Raw genomic sequence first — 19,041 nt, forward strand, 5'->3', positions numbered from 1 at the left:
AGCAGCTGACTGGAACGGCCTTCCCCATAATATTACTGCCATAACATGTTCATCATCATTTTCAAGCACTGTTGATTCCTGCATTTCGTAAACCCCACCCCTTATGTAACACCCTGGAAAAGGGTCTTTAAGGAAAATAAAGTGATGTGATGTGATCTACAAACATGATTTATTACACACACTAGGCCACAACAACAAAGCAGAGGGAGTAATAAATGTTGGACAGGAACGTGCATTATTCTTTACACTTAAAAGCAGCAAACATTTTAAACACATGAAAAAACAAGGATGACAAAGCATCATACTATCAGGCTGCAAGGCCAGGTATATCCTTATGTCTAGAGACCAGATTTTAGGCAAATGCCTATTTTTTTCAAGGCATCATAGGCGCACCATTTTTACATATGAGCATGAATTAGGCGTTCACGACATGTTTAATACACATTTGATGGTGCCATAAATGCCTATTTTGGGCGTCAGCGCCTATAAATGCCGATTTCCAACATTGGTGCCTAAAAATGCCCTATTTTGAAGAAAATGGCCCTGATATATGTTGTGGTTTTGTTTTCAGATTCTCTTTGTTTTCGAATCCATTTCGGTTTTGAGTTGAACCCACACATGGCAACATTAAATGACTTCGTCACTTGGGTGTGGTGAACACTACTCCAACGCCGACTGTGTAGACAATGTCAACCACATCAGCCAAAAATATCGAAATAACCTTTTTCCTGTTTCTGCCGTTTTGTAGTTACAGCTTGTAAACTCTGGCCATTAAAATGGTAGTTGACCAGATGGTGCTACATTTTGGAAAGTACATGAAGTACGTAAGTTTCGTCCACATAATTCCCAGTGGGTTCGAGTTGACTGCAAATTGTTCCATAAGCTGGTTGGATAAAGTTTAACTGGATAAAATTTGCCATATTGGTAATCTGCCTTATGATCATTCCTTGTGCCTCATCTGCATGTCATCCTAATCAAATAGCCTTTGGCGGCAGTTTTCTTGGAGTAGGCCGCACTGGACAGCTGAGAGCCGTGCCAGTCGTGCGTGCATACGGAACACATTCATGCACTCAAACAATGTTTGATGCTTGTATGAATATCACTCTTTTGGCGTCACTCCTATGTCATATTATCTCAACCCTTCAATCGAAATGGTTTCCTACAAGCACACTTCTGTAACATCTGTTGGTGTGGAGCGTTCCTTTTCAGCTTACAAGCTTGTTCTCAATGAGAAGAGGCACAATTTTGAGCCCACCAACATGGAGACGTTGCTTGTGTGCTGCTGCTTTCATGACTTTAGCAGTGATTACTATATGAACGGTGTTTATTTATTATGAATCCCCAGTGGATGTACGTAGGCCCGTGCTGAACTATATAATTATTTTCGGCATATAAAGCATCACCAGCACTAAGCGGCTACATTTTTAGCATCTCGTACTTATGGTTTCCAGACCCTTTTAATAGCAAGCACCATTTTAAGTCCGCGTGACTTCCGACACTTGGAGCCACTAACTATAAAACGCAGTTTACACAAATGGTGACACATTTATTAATGTTAAAGCACCGTGCATGCCTGCAATAGATAAGTTTAATTCCTATGAGGATGACTCTGAACACATGTCGGATGCTTTAAAGTCACATTTGCGTCAATTGCTAAATGCATGGCCTCTTGTTTTACTATTGTGCACGACAAGCAAATTGTTTGTTTCCAGGTATGCCAACGCATTTTAAAAGGCTTTGTAACCATCTCTTTTGCTCTGCTGAAGCATGCGTGTTGTACGAAAAGCTTCACGACAGCTTTAAAAAGAGTGCTTCTAAGGTTCGCACACAATGGTTAAGATCTCAAATCATTCCGGCTGTTTTTACTTTATGGCAGATATTGCGTGCTGATGTTCGGATCTGATAAGTGCAATTTTGATGCAGTTTATAGTGCCTATTTTTCTTTTTAGGTGCCTAAAATCAAATCTTAACCACCTATTTTTGGCGCCTAAAACATGCCTTCTTGGCGCCTAAAAATCCGGCCTCTACTTATGTCTTATAAATCCCATCAACAGACTTTGTCAGCATACATGGCAATGTGTTCTCTCTTGCATTATTTGCACTAAATACTTTGAAGCATAAATGTTCCAAGAATAAAAGAAACTTTGAGATTGGTGTAATATTGTCACGTAGTTGTGATGGCTGCAGTTTGGCAGTCAGGTAGACAGCAAAACGGCTTCCAAAGAAACACTGTTGGGCTGTTTCACACCCACAAAGAACTCAACGACTCGGCAGCGGTGTAGCAACAAGCGTGCTTGGCGGTCGTCGAAGACAATGCCTGCCGCTTGTGGCCGTGCTGAATTTATAACTGACGACGAACTTTTGACAATGTGACAATATGGAGCAACCTCCCGTCACAATCTGAAGATTGGTGTAATTGCTGCTAACTGCAATGAATTTCATGGCCACAAGTTTGAAAAAAGTTAAACACACTGAAGAGCTACCTTAAAGGAATACAAAAATAAAAATACACTGAAACTACCTTCATGAACTGCACATCATACATCACTACCAGATCAATCTCTTTCCTTCTGGTTGGGCACTTCACACAAGTATGAAACATTATTAATACTAAAGAAAACACATTGCAGAGACACATCATCAAGGGAGTGCAAACAATTATTCTGATCAGCCGGTGGGTGCTGACACTGCATGATATGTAGGACATCAAATACAAGTGGTGAAACAAGAAGCCTTTGGGAGTGAAAATATATACAGCCTGCAATCTCATAAGTTCCAAGTACATAACAATATGAGCCGTCTACCATTTTAACATAACAAGAGCTGGTCTTTTTTGGAGTCAAATAATCCGAACTGTGTATAATAATGCTGCCAATTTGTGCTCGAAAGTACCTAGACATCTGAGGAATGCAGCCAAAGTGTGAATTGAAAATCATTTTTAGCTGCTCGGGAAATGAAGGAACAGGGTGTGGCACACCTAGAGCACATGTCTGGTAGCTGTTTGTGTGCTAAGCGCCAATATTTTTCTTGGCAAAAGCCAAATGAGCTGGGAGCTCCAAATTTCTTTCTGAGCTTCGATAGCACTGCTGCATTATGCACCGTTCAGCGACCTGCATAGGCACCAGCTTGGCTGCTGACACAAGCCGCAGTGCACGGCCAATCCCATCTTCAAAAGGAACCGTGGACACACCCCATAATGGGCCAAACATGCGCGTAGCCTTAGAAAGGTGCAGCAGCTGGTGAACATTATATGTCATAGCTGCCTCACCATAGAGCCTCGCTGCTATATCCCTAGTAGCACAGTATGTAACTGCAACGTTGCCACAACATTGCCAATGTTGTACTATGTTGCGCTAACATTCTTCAACATTAGACAATGTTGCTGCAATGTTACCAAGCAACTTGCTGATAACGTTGCTCTGAAGTGGTCTTTTCACATTGCAGCAATATTGTCAAATGATGAATAAATGTTGAACCACATACGATGGCATTGCTATAACATTCATGCTATAGGTTAATCTGCCCTCTCTGGCTATTTCTGAAGCCCAAATAGAAAAGTCGGTACCAATCACTTCCCCTCACCGTGAGAGTATTAATTTGTTTATTAATTTTTACTTCGATTGCAAGTTTGCATGTGGTGTGTATGCAAATGGTGACACTAAGGTAGAAAGATATATTTCTATCTGAAATATTTTTAAACAGCTGGAATTACTTTGTTTTTAATTAAACAGGCAGACAAAATTAAAACCGCCGAAGAAATTTAGTTCTGGTTTCACTGACGCCCTGCAGTCTAATGGTCCAAATCCAAACCGCGGCTACTCGCGGCCGCGCCGAGAGACAAATTCCAATCCTGCGGCGTGCGCTGGTCCGAGAACTCGCGTGTCAGCGGCAGTCATGGCAAGATTTTCACGTTTTTTGTTCTTCTAGTACAGTTTTTTGGCGGTCGTCGTGCCCGCACTGCTGTGTTTCGTTGTGGTTTCACTGGAATTCAGCTGAAACAACAAAGGCTTGCCCAGAGGATGACCTCAATGGTGAGTGATTTCTAGACTTGCATTGTTGTGCTGTGACCTGTGTTGGTTGGCACAAAGCCAGTAGTGTATATATGCTACCCATGCCCTGCGTGATAGTTTGATAAAGTGCTACATTCGTTGTATCATGAAGAGAATGAAGTGTTCGCTAATCGAGGTGTCATTTCGGCAACGACGCCGAAGAACAGCAGAGACTGTTCACGACGAACTAGAAAACTGTTTTCGTCAAGGGTACCCACGATGGTGAGAGCCGGCTTTTGCGGGTACGCATCACGAAATGCTACCCTGTTTGGCAGTTGTCAGTCTTGATAATGGTCATGGCAGCAGATTGTGCGCAACAGGAGCAGAACAGTTTGAAGATGCCTTTTCATCGCATAATGTTATTTTATCCTCTTTATCAGCGCCGATCGAGGACGCAGTTGAAAGCCGCAGTTCTCACTTGTCAGATTTTAGCACCGCTAGCAGCATCCCTGACATAGAAAGTGCAACGTAAGAGTTGTCGCGAATTTCTGACAATGAGGAGTTGGTGGGTTATGAAGATAGGATGACACCTGAGCCTGGTTCCGCTACTCAATGTCTAGAGCACGACTTGCGCGTGTGGGCAATTAATAGCCAATTGCCTGCTTCTCACCTGCATTCCCTGCTTAAAGTGCTGAAGCCATACCATCCAGAGTTACCCACGGATTCTAAAAAATTACTAAAGACGCAGAGGCATAGTGATCCAGCAGTGATGAGCGATGGTCATTACCACTACTTTGGAATTTTTCGTTCTCTGGAAGAACAAGTTGTGCATGTTCCTTAACGTCTGCACTTTGTGCGAGGGCATTACACCAGTTCTCATGCATTCTACTGGAAGATAGCATAGATCCAGCGACATTGTAAGCAAGGAACCAGAATTTATTCTTTCACTTAACACTGACGCTGCTGCATCATGCCAGTAGTGTAGTATTTTCCCTCTCATTCTTAATCAGATGTATACTCTTATAACCAACATTTATGGGACTGTGCCGCGATTTGCACCAAGGGTAAGAAAAGTGAAATATTCATTGGAATTCAATCATCCTTCATCATCATAAGCCGGACTATACTCGCAGCAGGGCGACAGCCTCTCCCATATTCCCCAAATTAGCCCTTTCCTGTGCTAGCTGCATCCACTTGACCCCTGCACCCATCATCAGTTTGTGATCTAGCTTATGTAGCCCACGAAGAATCGGCCGTTAGCAACTATGCCTTTCAAATTGTGCACAGCAGTGAGGCTGAAAAAGACTATAGGCTGGGCCTGCCCTCTTCGCTCAGTTTACTTTGTCGGCCACCTGCCATGGCACAATTGAGGGAAGACAAAGGGAGTGATGTGCAACCACCTCCAGCCGCGTCTTCATCTACAAACGCCCTTGTGGTTTTAAGCAATTGAATGGCCGTCCCCATGGCTGACACCAGTAGGTCCGCTTGTAAGGCAGGATTCAAGCCAGACAGCAGCACTGGCCATTGCTGTGAGATGCGGGAATGGGAATTTTTGTTTGTATATTATTTGCTTGCTTTTGAGGAATTTTAGTTGGCATGAATAGTCGATGTCTTTTTTGTAATGAATGCATTTTTAGCCACTTTCAGAACAATTTGTTGCTCAGGCTGTTAAAATATGCTCGCGCTGCCAGGGAAGGGCGGATTTTTTTCTCACTATTTTGGTTTGAGCCAAGTGACTGGACATAAGTTCTTTGTACAGAGCTGTCCAATGTCTGTGCTCATTGAGGATTGTAAAAGATTTGTTATTAGACGTGTGCCCACCAAGATGCTTATATTAGGAAATTTTTGGTTCTTTCTTTTTTTTGCAGGGATGCAGCTTTGCTTGTCACATCATGAATTAGAAGAGACCATACCATCATTGTGAGCAGCTGGAGGCTACCAGAAGATAAGCATATTTTAGACGTGCTAAATTGTTCAGGCAGATGTTGAGAGTACTTTAAATTTGTAGTTTTCCAGTGCAACGGTGCATGACCAAAGAAGGGAAGAAGGATACTTGAAGAAAACAGCGCAGCAACAGGGACAAGAGAGAAGATGAGACAGGTGCTGACTAGCAACTGAAGGTTTATTGAAAAGGAATGCATAAAATATACTCTCTTCACAACCAAGAGCGTGCATGAGCTGCGCAAACAACACTGATAACCTGTCAACTTCAGTCATGGTGGTCAGGATACAATAGTTCACAATCATTAACAAGGACGGATGGCCGTTCATGGCTGTGAACTGTTGAATCTTGACCACCATGACTGAAGTTGATAGCTTATCAGTGTTGTTCGCGCAGCTCATGCACGCTCTTGGTTGTGAAGAGAGTATATTTTAAGTGTTCCTTTTCAATAAACCTTCAGTTGCTAGTCAGCACCTGTCCCATCTTCTTTCTTGTGCCTGTTGCTGCGCTGTTTTCTTCAACTTGCCGTTTTACTGAAGTTGGGAAGAAGGATAAAACACAGCACTCACTGACAACTGGTTATTTAACGGCGCAGACACTGCTTAAATGCCTTCAGACCAGCGGAGCAGGAAAAAAACAAACTTTTCACACCTTTATCATCAAAACTATGAAAGAAACATCATTTCTGTGTTATATGATACAACTGAAGTATTGCTCGCACATTGTGAACCAGCTTTTTTAATATGATGCGTCTCTGTCCCTTCACAAGTGGCTTGCTTCTGCTAAGGATCTTCACACTTGAAAATCTCTGTACAATCACTGCAGTGCTTGACAAGTTTGGAACCTGTCCTCATTCTTTAGATCTCCTGCATGCAGTTTGCATTTACGGGCCTCTAGCATTTTGCCTCCATCGAAATGCAACCACCGCGGCCAGGATAGAACCCGTGTCTTAACAGGCCAGCAGCCGAGCACCATAACCACTGAACTGCCGTGGCGGCTCATGTATGTGTGTGTGTTCCGTAGGGCTGGAAAACTATGAACTTAAATCAGTGATGCTAACCAGGCCAACAACTAACTCTGCTGTTCATAATACCTCTGCTCCTTGTTTCTAAATGGCCAATTAGGTGGCACTGCTACTTTGTTTATTTGTTGCAATTTTGTGCACAAAATGAATGTCTTATATTTGGGAAACACAAAGTCCAGGTGGTGTATGTTTGCAAGGTGTGCTATTGTTGTGTAGATAGTTTACTGAAGTGTTTTGTATTTCTAACATGCCAGTTGAGAGGTGTGTGTGCATTTTCATGCTATGGTAATGTGCCTAGTAACTGTTTAAAACATTAGCTCTGGTTCTTGTTCCTGAGTAGCTCACATGTGTGCTGCTCATCCCTTTTTTCTTAGCTAAGCTACTTCATCAAATTGCATGTTGTAGGTGTCACCATGCATGTATATCTTAGAGCTTAAAGTAAGTGCTCTTGGAAGTCATCTTAAGGTGAATTCGCACGGTGGACTGAATTGCAAATCTTGAGGGTGAACTGTGCATTATGTGGCTTGACGTCACGAATTGACGCCAACCAATTGGTGTCTGCAGATGGAAAGAGGAGGGCGTTTTTTTTCTATTAGGACAAGATCTGCTGTTTTCATCTCATGTGTGAATGCTTTCAGCATGCGGACACTGCCTTTACTTTAGGTGATGCTAGAGATCTTTTTGCGACCTCATCCGTTGTTTGAATATACCGTAAAAACCCGCGTATAATACGAACCCGAATATAATACGGGGCTAAGATTTAGAGACGCGAAATGGGAAAAAAAGTTTCACCCGCGTATAATACGAGTAACACAAGCTCATAGAAGACATTTATTCAAATCGCATCCCGCACTTCACTTCAATTACTTTGTTCTTCAGTAGCGCTTTCTTCGAACATTTCTTTGTCCGACAAATCATCCCAAATGTACTCATCTTCCGTGCCATCGAGGGCGTTCGAGATGCCGCACTTCTTAAGCCCGCTTCAGCCGCCCGGTTGGCGTCACTGCAGGCTCACCTGAGCGCATCCACTCTGCGTAGCACCGCCTGACTGCGTCCTTGAACGGTTTGTTTACACAACCATCAAACGGCCGCGAAAGCTTTGTCGCATTCCGCTGCACGCGAAAAGGGCTTCTTTCTGTTGTGGCCATCCACGAATGCTTCCTTCGACGACACCAAACTGCCTCCCGGCCGCACCGTTGCCGATGTTCTCCGCAGCCAAAATCGCTTGAAAGTAGCCGAGTACTGTTTTCGAGACCGTGACATCGTGCTCTCTAAAACAATATCCACTTCACGAAGCGTGCCTTACATGCTAGCACGTGTGTTGTCAACAGGCGCACGGCACACCGTGACCCCCCGGCGCACCCAACGGATCAACAAAGAAACGACGTCGTGACGTCGTTTGTCGAGAGTAACGAAGCCAAGCCGTAGCCACGCGCCAATAGCGAAGCGAAGCCATAGCCACGCCGCAAAAACGAAACCAAAACATCGAGCAACTTCGAAAATTTTTGTTCGGATCCGCAAATAGTACGAGGCGGAAATATAGGACGCTAATTATGGGAAAAAACCTCGTATTATACGCGGGTTTTTACGGTACCTTTGATGTGCATTTTGGTGTAAGGACATGAACTCTAACTATACCTAATTCACAGAACTGGCCCCAGCAATGACATCCATCAATGGGGCTAGTGGCAGTGGGCCAGACGAGTTTGGTGAGCGAACCTTCTTGTGATGCATGCCATTTTTTATTTTTCATAATCAAATCGGCCTAAGAAAATGTTCACTGCAAACAAAGGATTTGTCCAATGAGCGCCTGTTAACCCTGTCCTGTGCCACTTGAGGGCGCCTTATCCCCTGAAACTTCTACTCTCATCCTTCCACCATCTCTGCTGTGCCCCTAACTTTGACTGTATGTGCTACATTGACCTTTCTTGAAATTGGTTACATACCCTTCCCAGGCCCCATTTCTTTCTGTACTTTTTATCTCTACTTTGTGTCGCTCTCCTACTCTACTGTGTGATTACATCTATACCTTTCGATAGCTTGCCGTCCTGCCTTCAGTTGCATTTCAAGCCTTTTCATTAAGCTTCATGTTTCTTTCCCATAGTTATCTAATAATTAAAAGCTTTTTAATTGATTGACATCCCCTTTCTTATGAATTAACAAAATATATTAGCATTATTCTGGTCGTCTGGTACATTCAAAGTTGTTAGGCATTCTACCGTGTACAGGTTGAAAAGTTTTCTGGCACAGTGTTCCTGCTGTCCTTCAGCAGATGCGCAGTTAATTGAACCTGACGTCTTTTTTTTTCTTTTTGCATTGCCTATGATACTTGCTGTACTGTACCTTTCATTTTTGGCAGGATATGCGATTTTTCTGAACTGCTCTCGCTCCGCAGTGTTCTGCTGTGTCTTTAAGGCTCGTTTATGGGGGTTCAACGTCCCAAAGCGACTCGGGCTATGAGGGACGTGGTAGTGGAGGGCTCCGGAAATTTCGACCAGCTGAGGTTCTTTAACGTGCACTGACATCGCACAGCACACGGGCCCCTGGAACTTCGCCTCCATCGAAATTCCATTGCCGCAGCTGGATCGAACTCTCGTCATTTGGGTCAGCAGCCAAGCGTTATAACCACTGAGCCACTGCGGCCACGGTTGTCACTTGTCACTTAGCCCTCATTATTTCACCAGTTATCTTTTTAGCCATCAGTGTTAGTGTAGTTTGAAAGGGTGTGCGCTAAAAAAGACGTACACAGGGAAAAGATAGAGACGACAGGAAAGAAGCGCAACTTCCAACTTTAATGACAACAAAAGAAGCCAGGCGCACATATATATCCGCTGATAAACAGATATGAGCTGCGTGATGGAGCGTGACCCCATCAACCAAACATAAGACAGCGCAAAAAATGCATATCTAAGTGACATTAAAAGAAACCCAAGAAAGTGAACATATCAAACACCTGCCGAGGTAAGGTAAAAAAGTGGGATTCGTATCGGCTGACAACAATGCATAACAACATGGGAAAACAGAGCTGTATGAAAGACGACACTGAAAAAGAGGATAACACCATAAAAAAGGCTAACAACATGACGAAATTTTTAACAAAGAACAAGTGAAAGATGGAGATAAAAACCGTGTAAAGGGTGGTAAATAAAGGCACATTGGAACATCTAAAAGGACACTAAAACATAGAGAGGCGAACGGGTTAATAGTCTAGATGTACCCATCCAGAAAGGCAAGTTCATTTCTAGACAGGTTAATGGAAGGCGTGCTAACACACTTGTCTTTCCTGAGGTGAATAAAAAAGGCCTCGATTACTTCTCTTTCTGTCTTGTCCTGAGCCTTAGCTAGAAACTTGGTTTCATTAAACTTGGGGTAGCAGTTCTGGCAACTGCTGCAGTGTAACGGAAGGTTACCTCCAGACCTGTTCTTCATGGTGACGTTGTGCCTGCGGGTGCGCTCATTGAAACATTTCCCGGTTTGACCCACATACACTTTGCCGCACGTCAAGGGAATCTCGTACACAACATTGGCAGTGCATTGTGTGTACACGGTTTGATGCTTGATATTACAGGCCTTCTTAACACGCTTCCTGGTCACCATCGGACATAATTTCGCCAGTTTGCAAGTAGCCGAAAAAACCAGCCTAACCCCGTGACGAGACGCAACTTTCTTTAAATTGTGTGAAAGACCATGCAGGTAAGGTATAACCTGCACAGGTTTCCGTTCTGTTTGATGTTTAGCATGCTCCGAGTTTTTAATTTTTTGCAAAAGGTTTTCAGACATGTTCGTGACCAGATTTGCAGGGTAACCTGCAGCAGAAATTCGGTCGATCTGGCACTGGAAACTTTCACCTATCTTGTGGCCGCAGGATTTTTCTAATGCAGATTTCATGCAAAGAGATACTATGCCAAGCTTTACCAGCTTGGAGTGGGCACTATCATAGGGCAAAAGTGACTTCTTTGAGTGCGGCTGATAAGACCAACACACATGATCATTTGTAAAAATAAGCTGTAAGTCAAGAAACTGGAGTCGATCATGATCTGCTCGTTCATGCGTGAATTTTAGACCCCTCGATGAAGAACAGAAGGTAGTGAGAATTTGGACTACAAGTGTATCAGAAGCACAGTATGAAGGTGCGTTAAGAAGGACAAGATAATCGTCGACGTATCTGAAAATACGTGTTATCCCTGTGTCCTTCAAGCTAGCTTCAAGGCGCCGGTCAAATGACGCCAGAAAAATTCCGCATAAGACCGGTGCGACTGAGGAACCTATACAAATTCCGGCTTTTTGCAACTAAAACTCATCCTGGAAGCAAATAACAGTGGAATCCAAATAAAACAATAGTAGGTCCAGAAATTTTTCAGTTGTGACACCGGCAGAATTTTGAAACCTGACTTCGCCAAATTCTTCCAAATGTTCACGAACAGCATCCAACAACCCGTCGTGAGGCACAGAGTAAAATAAGTCCTCAACGTCAATTGAAAAACCAGTTGTGGCCGATACCTTGCCTCCCTCCAGTACCTGCACCACTTCCTTTGAGCTTCGAACGCGGTAAGGGTAAGCGCCAGCTATTCTGTCCAGTTGGCACCGAAGGAAGTCACCCACAACTTTTTGCCACGTATCCCTTTCAGACACAATGGCACGTAGTGGACAAGCAGGCTTATGCGTTTTACCTGAAAAGAATATTTCGAGGCATCCGGTCTCAGCTCCTTTGACCGCCTCGGAGCATGCTAAACATCAAACAGAACGGAAACCTGTGCAGGTTATACCTTACCTGCATGGTCTTTCACAAATTTAAAGAAAGTTGCGTCTCGTCACGGGGTTAGGCTAGTTTTTTCGGCTACTTGCAAACTGGCGAAATTATGTCCGATGGTGACCAGGAAGCGTGTTAAGAAGGCCTGTAATATCAAGCATCAAACCGTGTACACACAATGCACTGCCAATGTTGTGTACGAGATTCCCTTGACGTGCGGCAAAGTGTATGTGGGTCAAACCGGGAAATGTTTCAATGAGCGCGCCCGCAGGCACAACGTCACCATGAAGAACAGGTCTGGAGGTAACCTTCCGTTACACTGCAGCAGTTGCCAGAACTGCTACCCCAAGTTTAATGAAACCAAGTTTCTAGCTAAGGCTCAGGACAAGACAGAAAGAGAAGTAATCGAGGCCTTTTTTATTCACCTCAGGAAAGACAAGTGCGTTAGCACGCCTTCCATTAACCTGTCTAGAAATGAACTTGCCTTTCTGGATGGGTACATCTAGACTATTAACCCGTTCGCCTCTCTATGTTTTATTGTCCTTTTAGATGTTCCAATGTGCCTTTATTTACCACCCTTTACACGGTTTTTATCTCCATCTTTCACTTGTTCTTTGTTAAAAATTTCATCATGTTGTTAGCCTTTTTTATGGTGTTATCCTCTTTTTCAGTGTCGTCTTTCATACAGCTCTGTTTTCCCATGTTCTTATGCATTGTTGTCAGCCGATACGAATCCCACTTTTTTACCTTACCTCGGCAGGTGTTTGATATGTTCACTTTCTTGGGTTTCTTTTAATGTCACTTAGATATGCATTTTTTGCGCTGTCTTATGTTTGGTTGATGGGGTCACGCTCCATCACGCAGCTCATATCTGTTTATCAGTGGATATATATGTGCGCCTGGCTTCTTTTGTCGTCATTAAAGTTGGAAGTTGCGCTTCTTTCCTGTCGTCTCTATCTTTTTCCTGTGTACGTCTTTTTTAGCGCACACCCTTTCAAATATGAATATGTACCAACTAGCCCGTCAAAAAGCTTTACTACTGTTAGTGTAGCAGCCGATCAACTCTTCACTGAGATGTGTTTCTCATAGTATTAATGTTTCTACAAGTTTTAATACAGCATAACCCTGCTGATGTACTCCTCACGGGACTAAAAAAAATTGGCTGTGGCTTAGCTCAGCTATGCCAGACATACGTAGCGAGAGGTAATGGACCTTCAGAGGCTAGGCGAACTCGTCGAGCTGCATCTTCACGGCGTCGGTTATTCAGACGTTCTGCACGTTCTTCCTCGGTCTCGTCGCATTTGCCTTGTTTCGTTCCAACAGCTAAGCTTGGTTTGTTTCAGCCTCTCCGACTCGCTCTCCATCTCTGGCCACAACAGCTTCAACGAACCGCCCTCTTATACAGGCCGCTGCTCATTCATTCATAAATCTTTAATCACAAGGATGACCTGAGGCCCAAGGGGGAAGTGGGTTGGTTAGGTGAAGGTGAGGGTGTCGGTCTCTGACATGAAGTCTAGCAGGGCACTGAGCTTGCGCTTGGCGTCGGTACTGGGGGCTGTCCAGTCATCGTATGTCTGGATGTGGTAGGCAGAGGTGTAGCAGGCGCAGAGGCTCGCAGTGCCAGGACAGGTCCAGATCAGGTGGTGCAAATCAACAGAGTCAGCAGGGCAATCGGGGCAGCCGATCCTGGTTCGGTGTCATCGACTCGGGATGTCTGGGGTGTACGCTGCACCGGCTCGCACCTTGTGAGCGAGAACTTGGGCCGGGCGAGAAAGTCCAGAAGGAATGGATGGAGTAATGTCTGGGACAAAGTCCCACGACAAACCCCTCTGCTCTTGTTAAAGGCGTGTGATGATAGAGTCAGGTATTATGAGCGGGATGGGAGAACGATAAGGGTGGTCCGAGTTGGTCGGCTCACGTTAAGGCAATGCCGACGGTCTTCCTCTAGCTGCGCGCCAGCAGCCTCGTGGGCAGTCCTGTTCCCGGTCCCTTGTGCGTGATTTCTGGGTGTCCAGTGAATGCATACGTAGACCTGGGAGGTCTCTTGCTGTGCCTACTGCTATCTCTGGCTCTCCTCCTCCTCTGAGGTTGCACCAGATGGCGCGGCTCCATCTGGCAACGGTTGCTAGGCAGCGGCGCAAGAAGCGGTGTGACCACGGTGTGACCACCGCCGCAGTGAAAATGCTACTTTGCGACCAATAGCTCTTGCTGCAAAAAAAAAAAATGCAAGAGCGAGGAAACATTAGAGGCAGGAAGTAGGACAAATTGAAAAATGAGAGAACTGAAGATCTAAACACATTTATTGCAGTGCTGGCACTTGAAAAAATCATGCAGCATTGTCTGCTGCATTTTCTTACGTCCGGTGAGGACTACTCATTTCTCCAGAATTTACGGGGCTATGTGGCTGTTGCGATCATTGCAAACATACTTTCTGAGAATGTCTAATGCCGCTACAGCCAACATAATGGTTGGTTCCAGCGGAGGCTAGCCCTCGTCCTCTTTGTTGCCACTGCTGTGTGCATCCAGAAGTCACAAAAGATGTGATGAGGTGCGGAAGGACAAAATCAATCGCGCCAGCCACACTAACACTAGCAGCACAATTACAAAGAAACAAGGATAGGTGAAGAAAAAATTAGCTGTGGTTTAGCTCTGATTAAACATGGCGAGAAGCGGTAGCTTCATGTGGCTGCGCTTTGCAAAGCTTTGTTTGTTTCTAGTTTCTCGGCTTGTTGAAAGATTGTTGTTTCTTTGGACTTTGCCGCACGTAGCTACGTGAAACTACTGCTTCTCACCAGGTTTAACCGAAGCTAAACCACAGCTGATTTTTTCCTATACCCGTGGTGTTAGATTTTCTGCGTGTGGAGCGCTAATCTTCCTCTTTGTATTCTTCGTTTTCCTCTTGTTATTCCTCTTCAAACTCCTCTCGAAATCGCCTGTCACTGATCAATCATGAATCGCTCGAATCACAAATTACCATGATATTGCATGAGCGCCTGTGTAACCTAGCAGTTAGTATACAAGAAGCACATATACAGGGTGTCCCAGCTAAAAGTAACGAAGCTTGTAAAAAAGAGGATGATCCCTAGCCGAGTGAGACCAACTGAGGGTTGTTGCCAGTCGCGTGTCCTAGTCTGTAGTATTTTTTTTTATTATGCAAACATGATTAATTAGCAGAGACTAATTAGCTAACTTTTTAATTATTGCCTACAGGAAGAAAGTGTCAATGCAGGAGTTGTAGATCCCTTTGAAAAATAACCGTTTGCCGTGTTTGCAGCCAAGTACCACTGATACAGCTTCTTTTATTTGACTTAAAAGAAAGCCCGCGAAATACAAAAAGAGCCACGTGATAGGGAAGCAGTTTCAGCGCTCCCAGACGACCAGCCAAGCAAAGACATTCGCTTATCTTTGCAACGTTGTCCCGAACGGGGTTCGGCGTTTTGTGATGGTTGCGAGATATACGTAATTAACTCTCGCATCGGCGCTAGGGCGACCGTTTCTTCAGCGCGTGACGGTGCAAGTTAGCGGCACGGCCACATTCCTATCACTCGAGGCGAGGTTACGCGTGAAAAAGCGCTCCATGCGAGCCGCGCTTCACTTCCTTGAAAAGCAGCACCCGCTCACTTTCCATGACGCATAAGCAGTTCCTGGTGCATATCTCGCCACCTCCTCAAGACGCCAAAAGCTGTACGGGACAGCGTTGCAAACATAAGCGGATGTCGTTGCTTGATCGCTCGTTTGGGAGCGCTGTAACTGCTTCCCTATCACGTGGTTCTTTTTGTATTTCGCGGGCTTTCTTTTAAGTCAGATAAAAGAAGTTGTATCAGTGGTACTTAGCTGCAAACAAGGCAAACGATTATTTTTCTATGGGATCTACAACTCCTGCATTGACAATTTCTTCCTGAAAGCAATAATTAAAAAGTTAGCTAATTAGTCTTTGCTAATTAATCACGTTTGCATAATAAAAAATACTGCAGACTAGGACACGCGACTATCAACAACCCTCAGTTGGTCTCACTCGGCTAGGGATCATCCTCTTTTTAACAAGCTTGGTTACTTTTAGCTGGGACACCCTGTATATCTCCAGTTTTATTGAATTGTCACACCGTGGGTCTGAAGCTTAGTGGTTAGCGCACCTGGCTCTCGCCCAATGGACCTGAGTTTGAATCCCACTGATTGTGAGGTTTATTTGTTTGTTTATTTTATTTGTGGCAGACTTGAAGGTCATGTTGCGTACATGGCGATCTCAGCCGTGCACCTGTAGCAGTGAAGCTACTGCTTCAAAAAAGTGCAACCACTGTGGATGATGATGGCACAGCCTGTCTGAATGCCGTCTGCCTAACACAGTGGTGCTAGACATGCCAGGCCAAGTAAAGCCGCTTTAGAAGTTAACATATGACTGCCACTGTTTCTCATTTAGGCTGGCATGGGGTGTTATTTCACAAGTATTACTGTGTAGGAATGTGGCCGAAGTTACAATGCAACGAACAGCAGGGTTTATAATGCATGGAACCCTATTATCATCATGCCAGATCTAGACCACTACAATGTGTAGCAGCCAGGAAAATGCAGCACCCATCAACTCAGCAGCGAGGTTCTACTGTGCAAAGCTTTCACTGTTACCTTGAGAGCAAAATACTTAATTTTTTTCATTTACTTGACAGCCCACAATGTCAAACTGAACTCAGTTTGCTTTTGCTTATATGTGCTGCTGAGGTGCATTGATATTTGTGTACTTCCTTTTCTTGTCAAAAAAGTATGCTCAGCCGAGGAGATGGAGAGCGCCGCGGACTGCCAGCTCCAGCTGCCTGGTGGGCAGGACACTGTGATAGGTTCTGCTAGGGATGATGGAAAGGTGATTGTGCGTGTTCTTAAGTCATATAGTGTATCAAATACCATAGTAGAGTGAGTTAATGATTCTTAATTAAATTGGGGCTGGTACATAGTGAAATGGGTACAGTTTAGAGGATGATGCTAGCTTACAGTAGAAACTTATACTAGTCCCAGTAAGTGTGCCGAAAAGGGTAGTGTGCAAAGCATAGATGTGTTTTTTCAGACAATATCATGTAAGGCACAGGTCAGCATTTCTAATTTGTCATTTTTGTACTTCATTACCTGACGATGCCATAATGGGTCTGCAGTTATTCTTGTCCTGAGGAAATTCTTAGTACACAAATAATTTTTGATCATGAGGAGGCTGCCTTGTTCTCTCAGGTATGCCTAGTTGTTGGTATGTGAAATTTATTCTCATTTCTGAAGTTTGTTTGAATTGGGGCAGAGAACATTATTTCAACTTTTGGCGGTATTTGACTCGGAATGAAGAGAAGCTAGAACTGTCAGAAGATTGTGCTATATATTTCATGTTGCACGCAAGCAATTTCTTTTTTTTTCGAATTATAAGGCTAGAAATAAAAAATCTACTGATTTTGGACACTGCTCGCTGTAAAAGAGTGCATTCATGCCTACATAATTTTTATGTTTTTCAGCTGTTTGTTTTAAGTTATGAAATATTTAAAATCCCTTGATTCATTGCTGTTAATGTGTACAAATGCGAAATTCTCCACGTTTGCTGCAGGTCTATGCAGGCAGTGGGCTCTGGATGGAGCCTGGTGCCTGGCAGATGCTCCTGAGAGCACCAACAGACTCAATGTTCTGCCACGGTGCTACTCAGGTGTATTGGACACCTGATGAGCTGAAGAGCCGCAGCGTGACTGGCGTGCTTTCAAATAAGTGCCGGTCTCTTGGCAGAACAGAGGCGAAACCGGCACTTACACCGGAAAAAGTCTTCTCTGAAAGGTGCTAGTGCTTTTTTTTTCTTTGCTTTGAGTAACACCTAGGCAATCAAACTTTGCTTCAGCCAAATACAGTCCCGCTCACTTACAGAAAGCGTGATAGTCATGGAGATCCTGTTCATTGTATCCGAGGTTTGTAACAACTGCAATGTCCTTATTGCATCCAAAACTGCAAAGTCGGGCAAAAGTGACGTTTAGTTTTTGCAAGGTGTGTTATGCCCATACGTTTCTTCATGCAGGCTCTATCACAGCACTTTCAGAGATCTCCACACTGTTTGTGTGGCTCTCGCTAAGATCCGTTCTGCCAGTAACCTGATTTATCTATTTGGTTGTGAAATTAGCGTTCTCAACGACTGGTGGCAAGTCATTATGCGCGTTCTCCGATCTTGCTACGACAAAGATAGTGCAATTGACATATCTGCACAGAATGTATGAATAGCATTGCCCGTTGTTTCGAGTAATCTCTGTCTTTGGTTTTCATGCAAGCATCTCAATGCATCCAACAACACACAGCAGACGCGGAGTGGGTAGGCCCATGTGTCGTCAGCAATCAGAGGTTGCCAGACAAGCAGTCAGTTCGCAAAGGAAACGAAAATCGTTTTAAAGATATCTGCCGCACGGAATCAACTGAAAGTTTTGGGTATTGTAATTTAATGCGTTGGGAATTAAATGCTACAACAAGGGTATGCACGAAAGTAGGCTTCATGGCCCCTTTAATGGCGAACATTCGTTTCTGTGTTTTTACAATGAGAGTGGTAATTCTGAATCTCACTTTTGCATTTATCATGTATCTAGTTGTGTTCAAATGTGGCCTATTTTGTGTTCTATTGTGCAGCTCTGTTTCATATCTACATGGGAGACATACCAAAGGAGCTTGCAGAGAAGAGACTGAAAGCCGTGCGCATGCACCTCTCACAGAAGCTGGGGGATGTGCAACGAAAAATTGGAGGTCATGATGTATAAATTTATTTTGCCACTTACCTATGCCGAAGCCGTCAGGCGTCCCCGCCCAGAAACGTTCGTTTCGTACCAGCATCCACCCCAGTCGACACCATTTCGTCCTGCCTGGCCACCACCACAACGTTTCCGTCCATGGCGGACACCGGACAACCTACCGATTTGTTATGTCTGCGGCATTCCTGGCCATGTGATGCGTCCCTGCCGCCGCCAAGTGTTGTCCCCTGCTGCCAATACTGACCCTCGAGGTTACGCCTACGCCCCTCCCCAGCCTTTTCACCGCACTTCGCCTACTGAGACCACTGCTTCCTCCGATCTCAGGCCGTCTATTCGCCGCCGTGCTCCATCTCCGCGTCGTCGCTCGGTTTCCCCGATGCGCCGTCGTCCCTCTTCGCCTTCGGAAAACTAGTGCCCGCAGTTCCGGAGGCAAGAACTGCTTGCTCGTCACCAAGCTCAAGACCTCGACTTTCTCCGACAAATTTGATCGCGGTTTCTGTGGAGGGCACCGATGCTTTCGCGCTTGTTGACACCAGTGCTGCTGTATCTGTACTAAGTGAGAAATTGTGCCGCCAGTTACGAAAAGTGATGAC

The 19,041-nt window shown here is 44.6% G+C and overlaps 1 protein-coding gene across 1 annotated transcript; it reads left to right on the forward strand.

Annotated features, from left to right (window-relative positions):
• The first annotated feature begins 8,503 nt into the window (after nt 1-8,503).
• On the forward strand, nt 8,504-18,522 carry LOC149361519 (uncharacterized). The gene is made up of 4 exons (XM_089572696.1): nt 8,504-8,664; nt 16,460-16,557; nt 17,278-17,498; nt 18,330-18,522. Exons 1-4 carry the CDS (start codon nt 8,619-8,621, stop codon nt 18,448-18,450), a joined length of 486 nt encoding a protein of 161 aa, XP_089428822.1. The 5' UTR covers nt 8,504-8,618; the 3' UTR covers nt 18,451-18,522.
• Nucleotides 18,523-19,041: the final 519 nt, after the last annotated feature.

The sequence above is a fragment of the Amblyomma mixtum genome, chromosome 2 (assembly GCF_055824585.1).
Source record: "Amblyomma mixtum isolate Tamu chromosome 2, ASM5582458v1, whole genome shotgun sequence".
In the NCBI taxonomy this organism is placed as follows: Eukaryota; Metazoa; Arthropoda; class Arachnida; order Ixodida; family Ixodidae; genus Amblyomma; species Amblyomma mixtum.

Bases quoted from the DNA above. Each gene is read 5' to 3' on its own strand.
- LOC149361519 (XM_089572696.1), top strand. From the start codon at position 8,619: ATGACATCCATCAATGGGGCTAGTGGCAGTGGGCCAGACGAGTTTG. The intron at 16,558-17,277 runs GTGATTGTGCGT...CGTTTGCTGCAG, and splicing joins CTGCTAGGGATGATGGAAAG to GTCTATGCAGGCAGTGGGCT. The intron at 17,499-18,329 runs GTGCTAGTGCTT...TCTATTGTGCAG, and splicing joins GAAAAAGTCTTCTCTGAAAG to CTCTGTTTCATATCTACATG.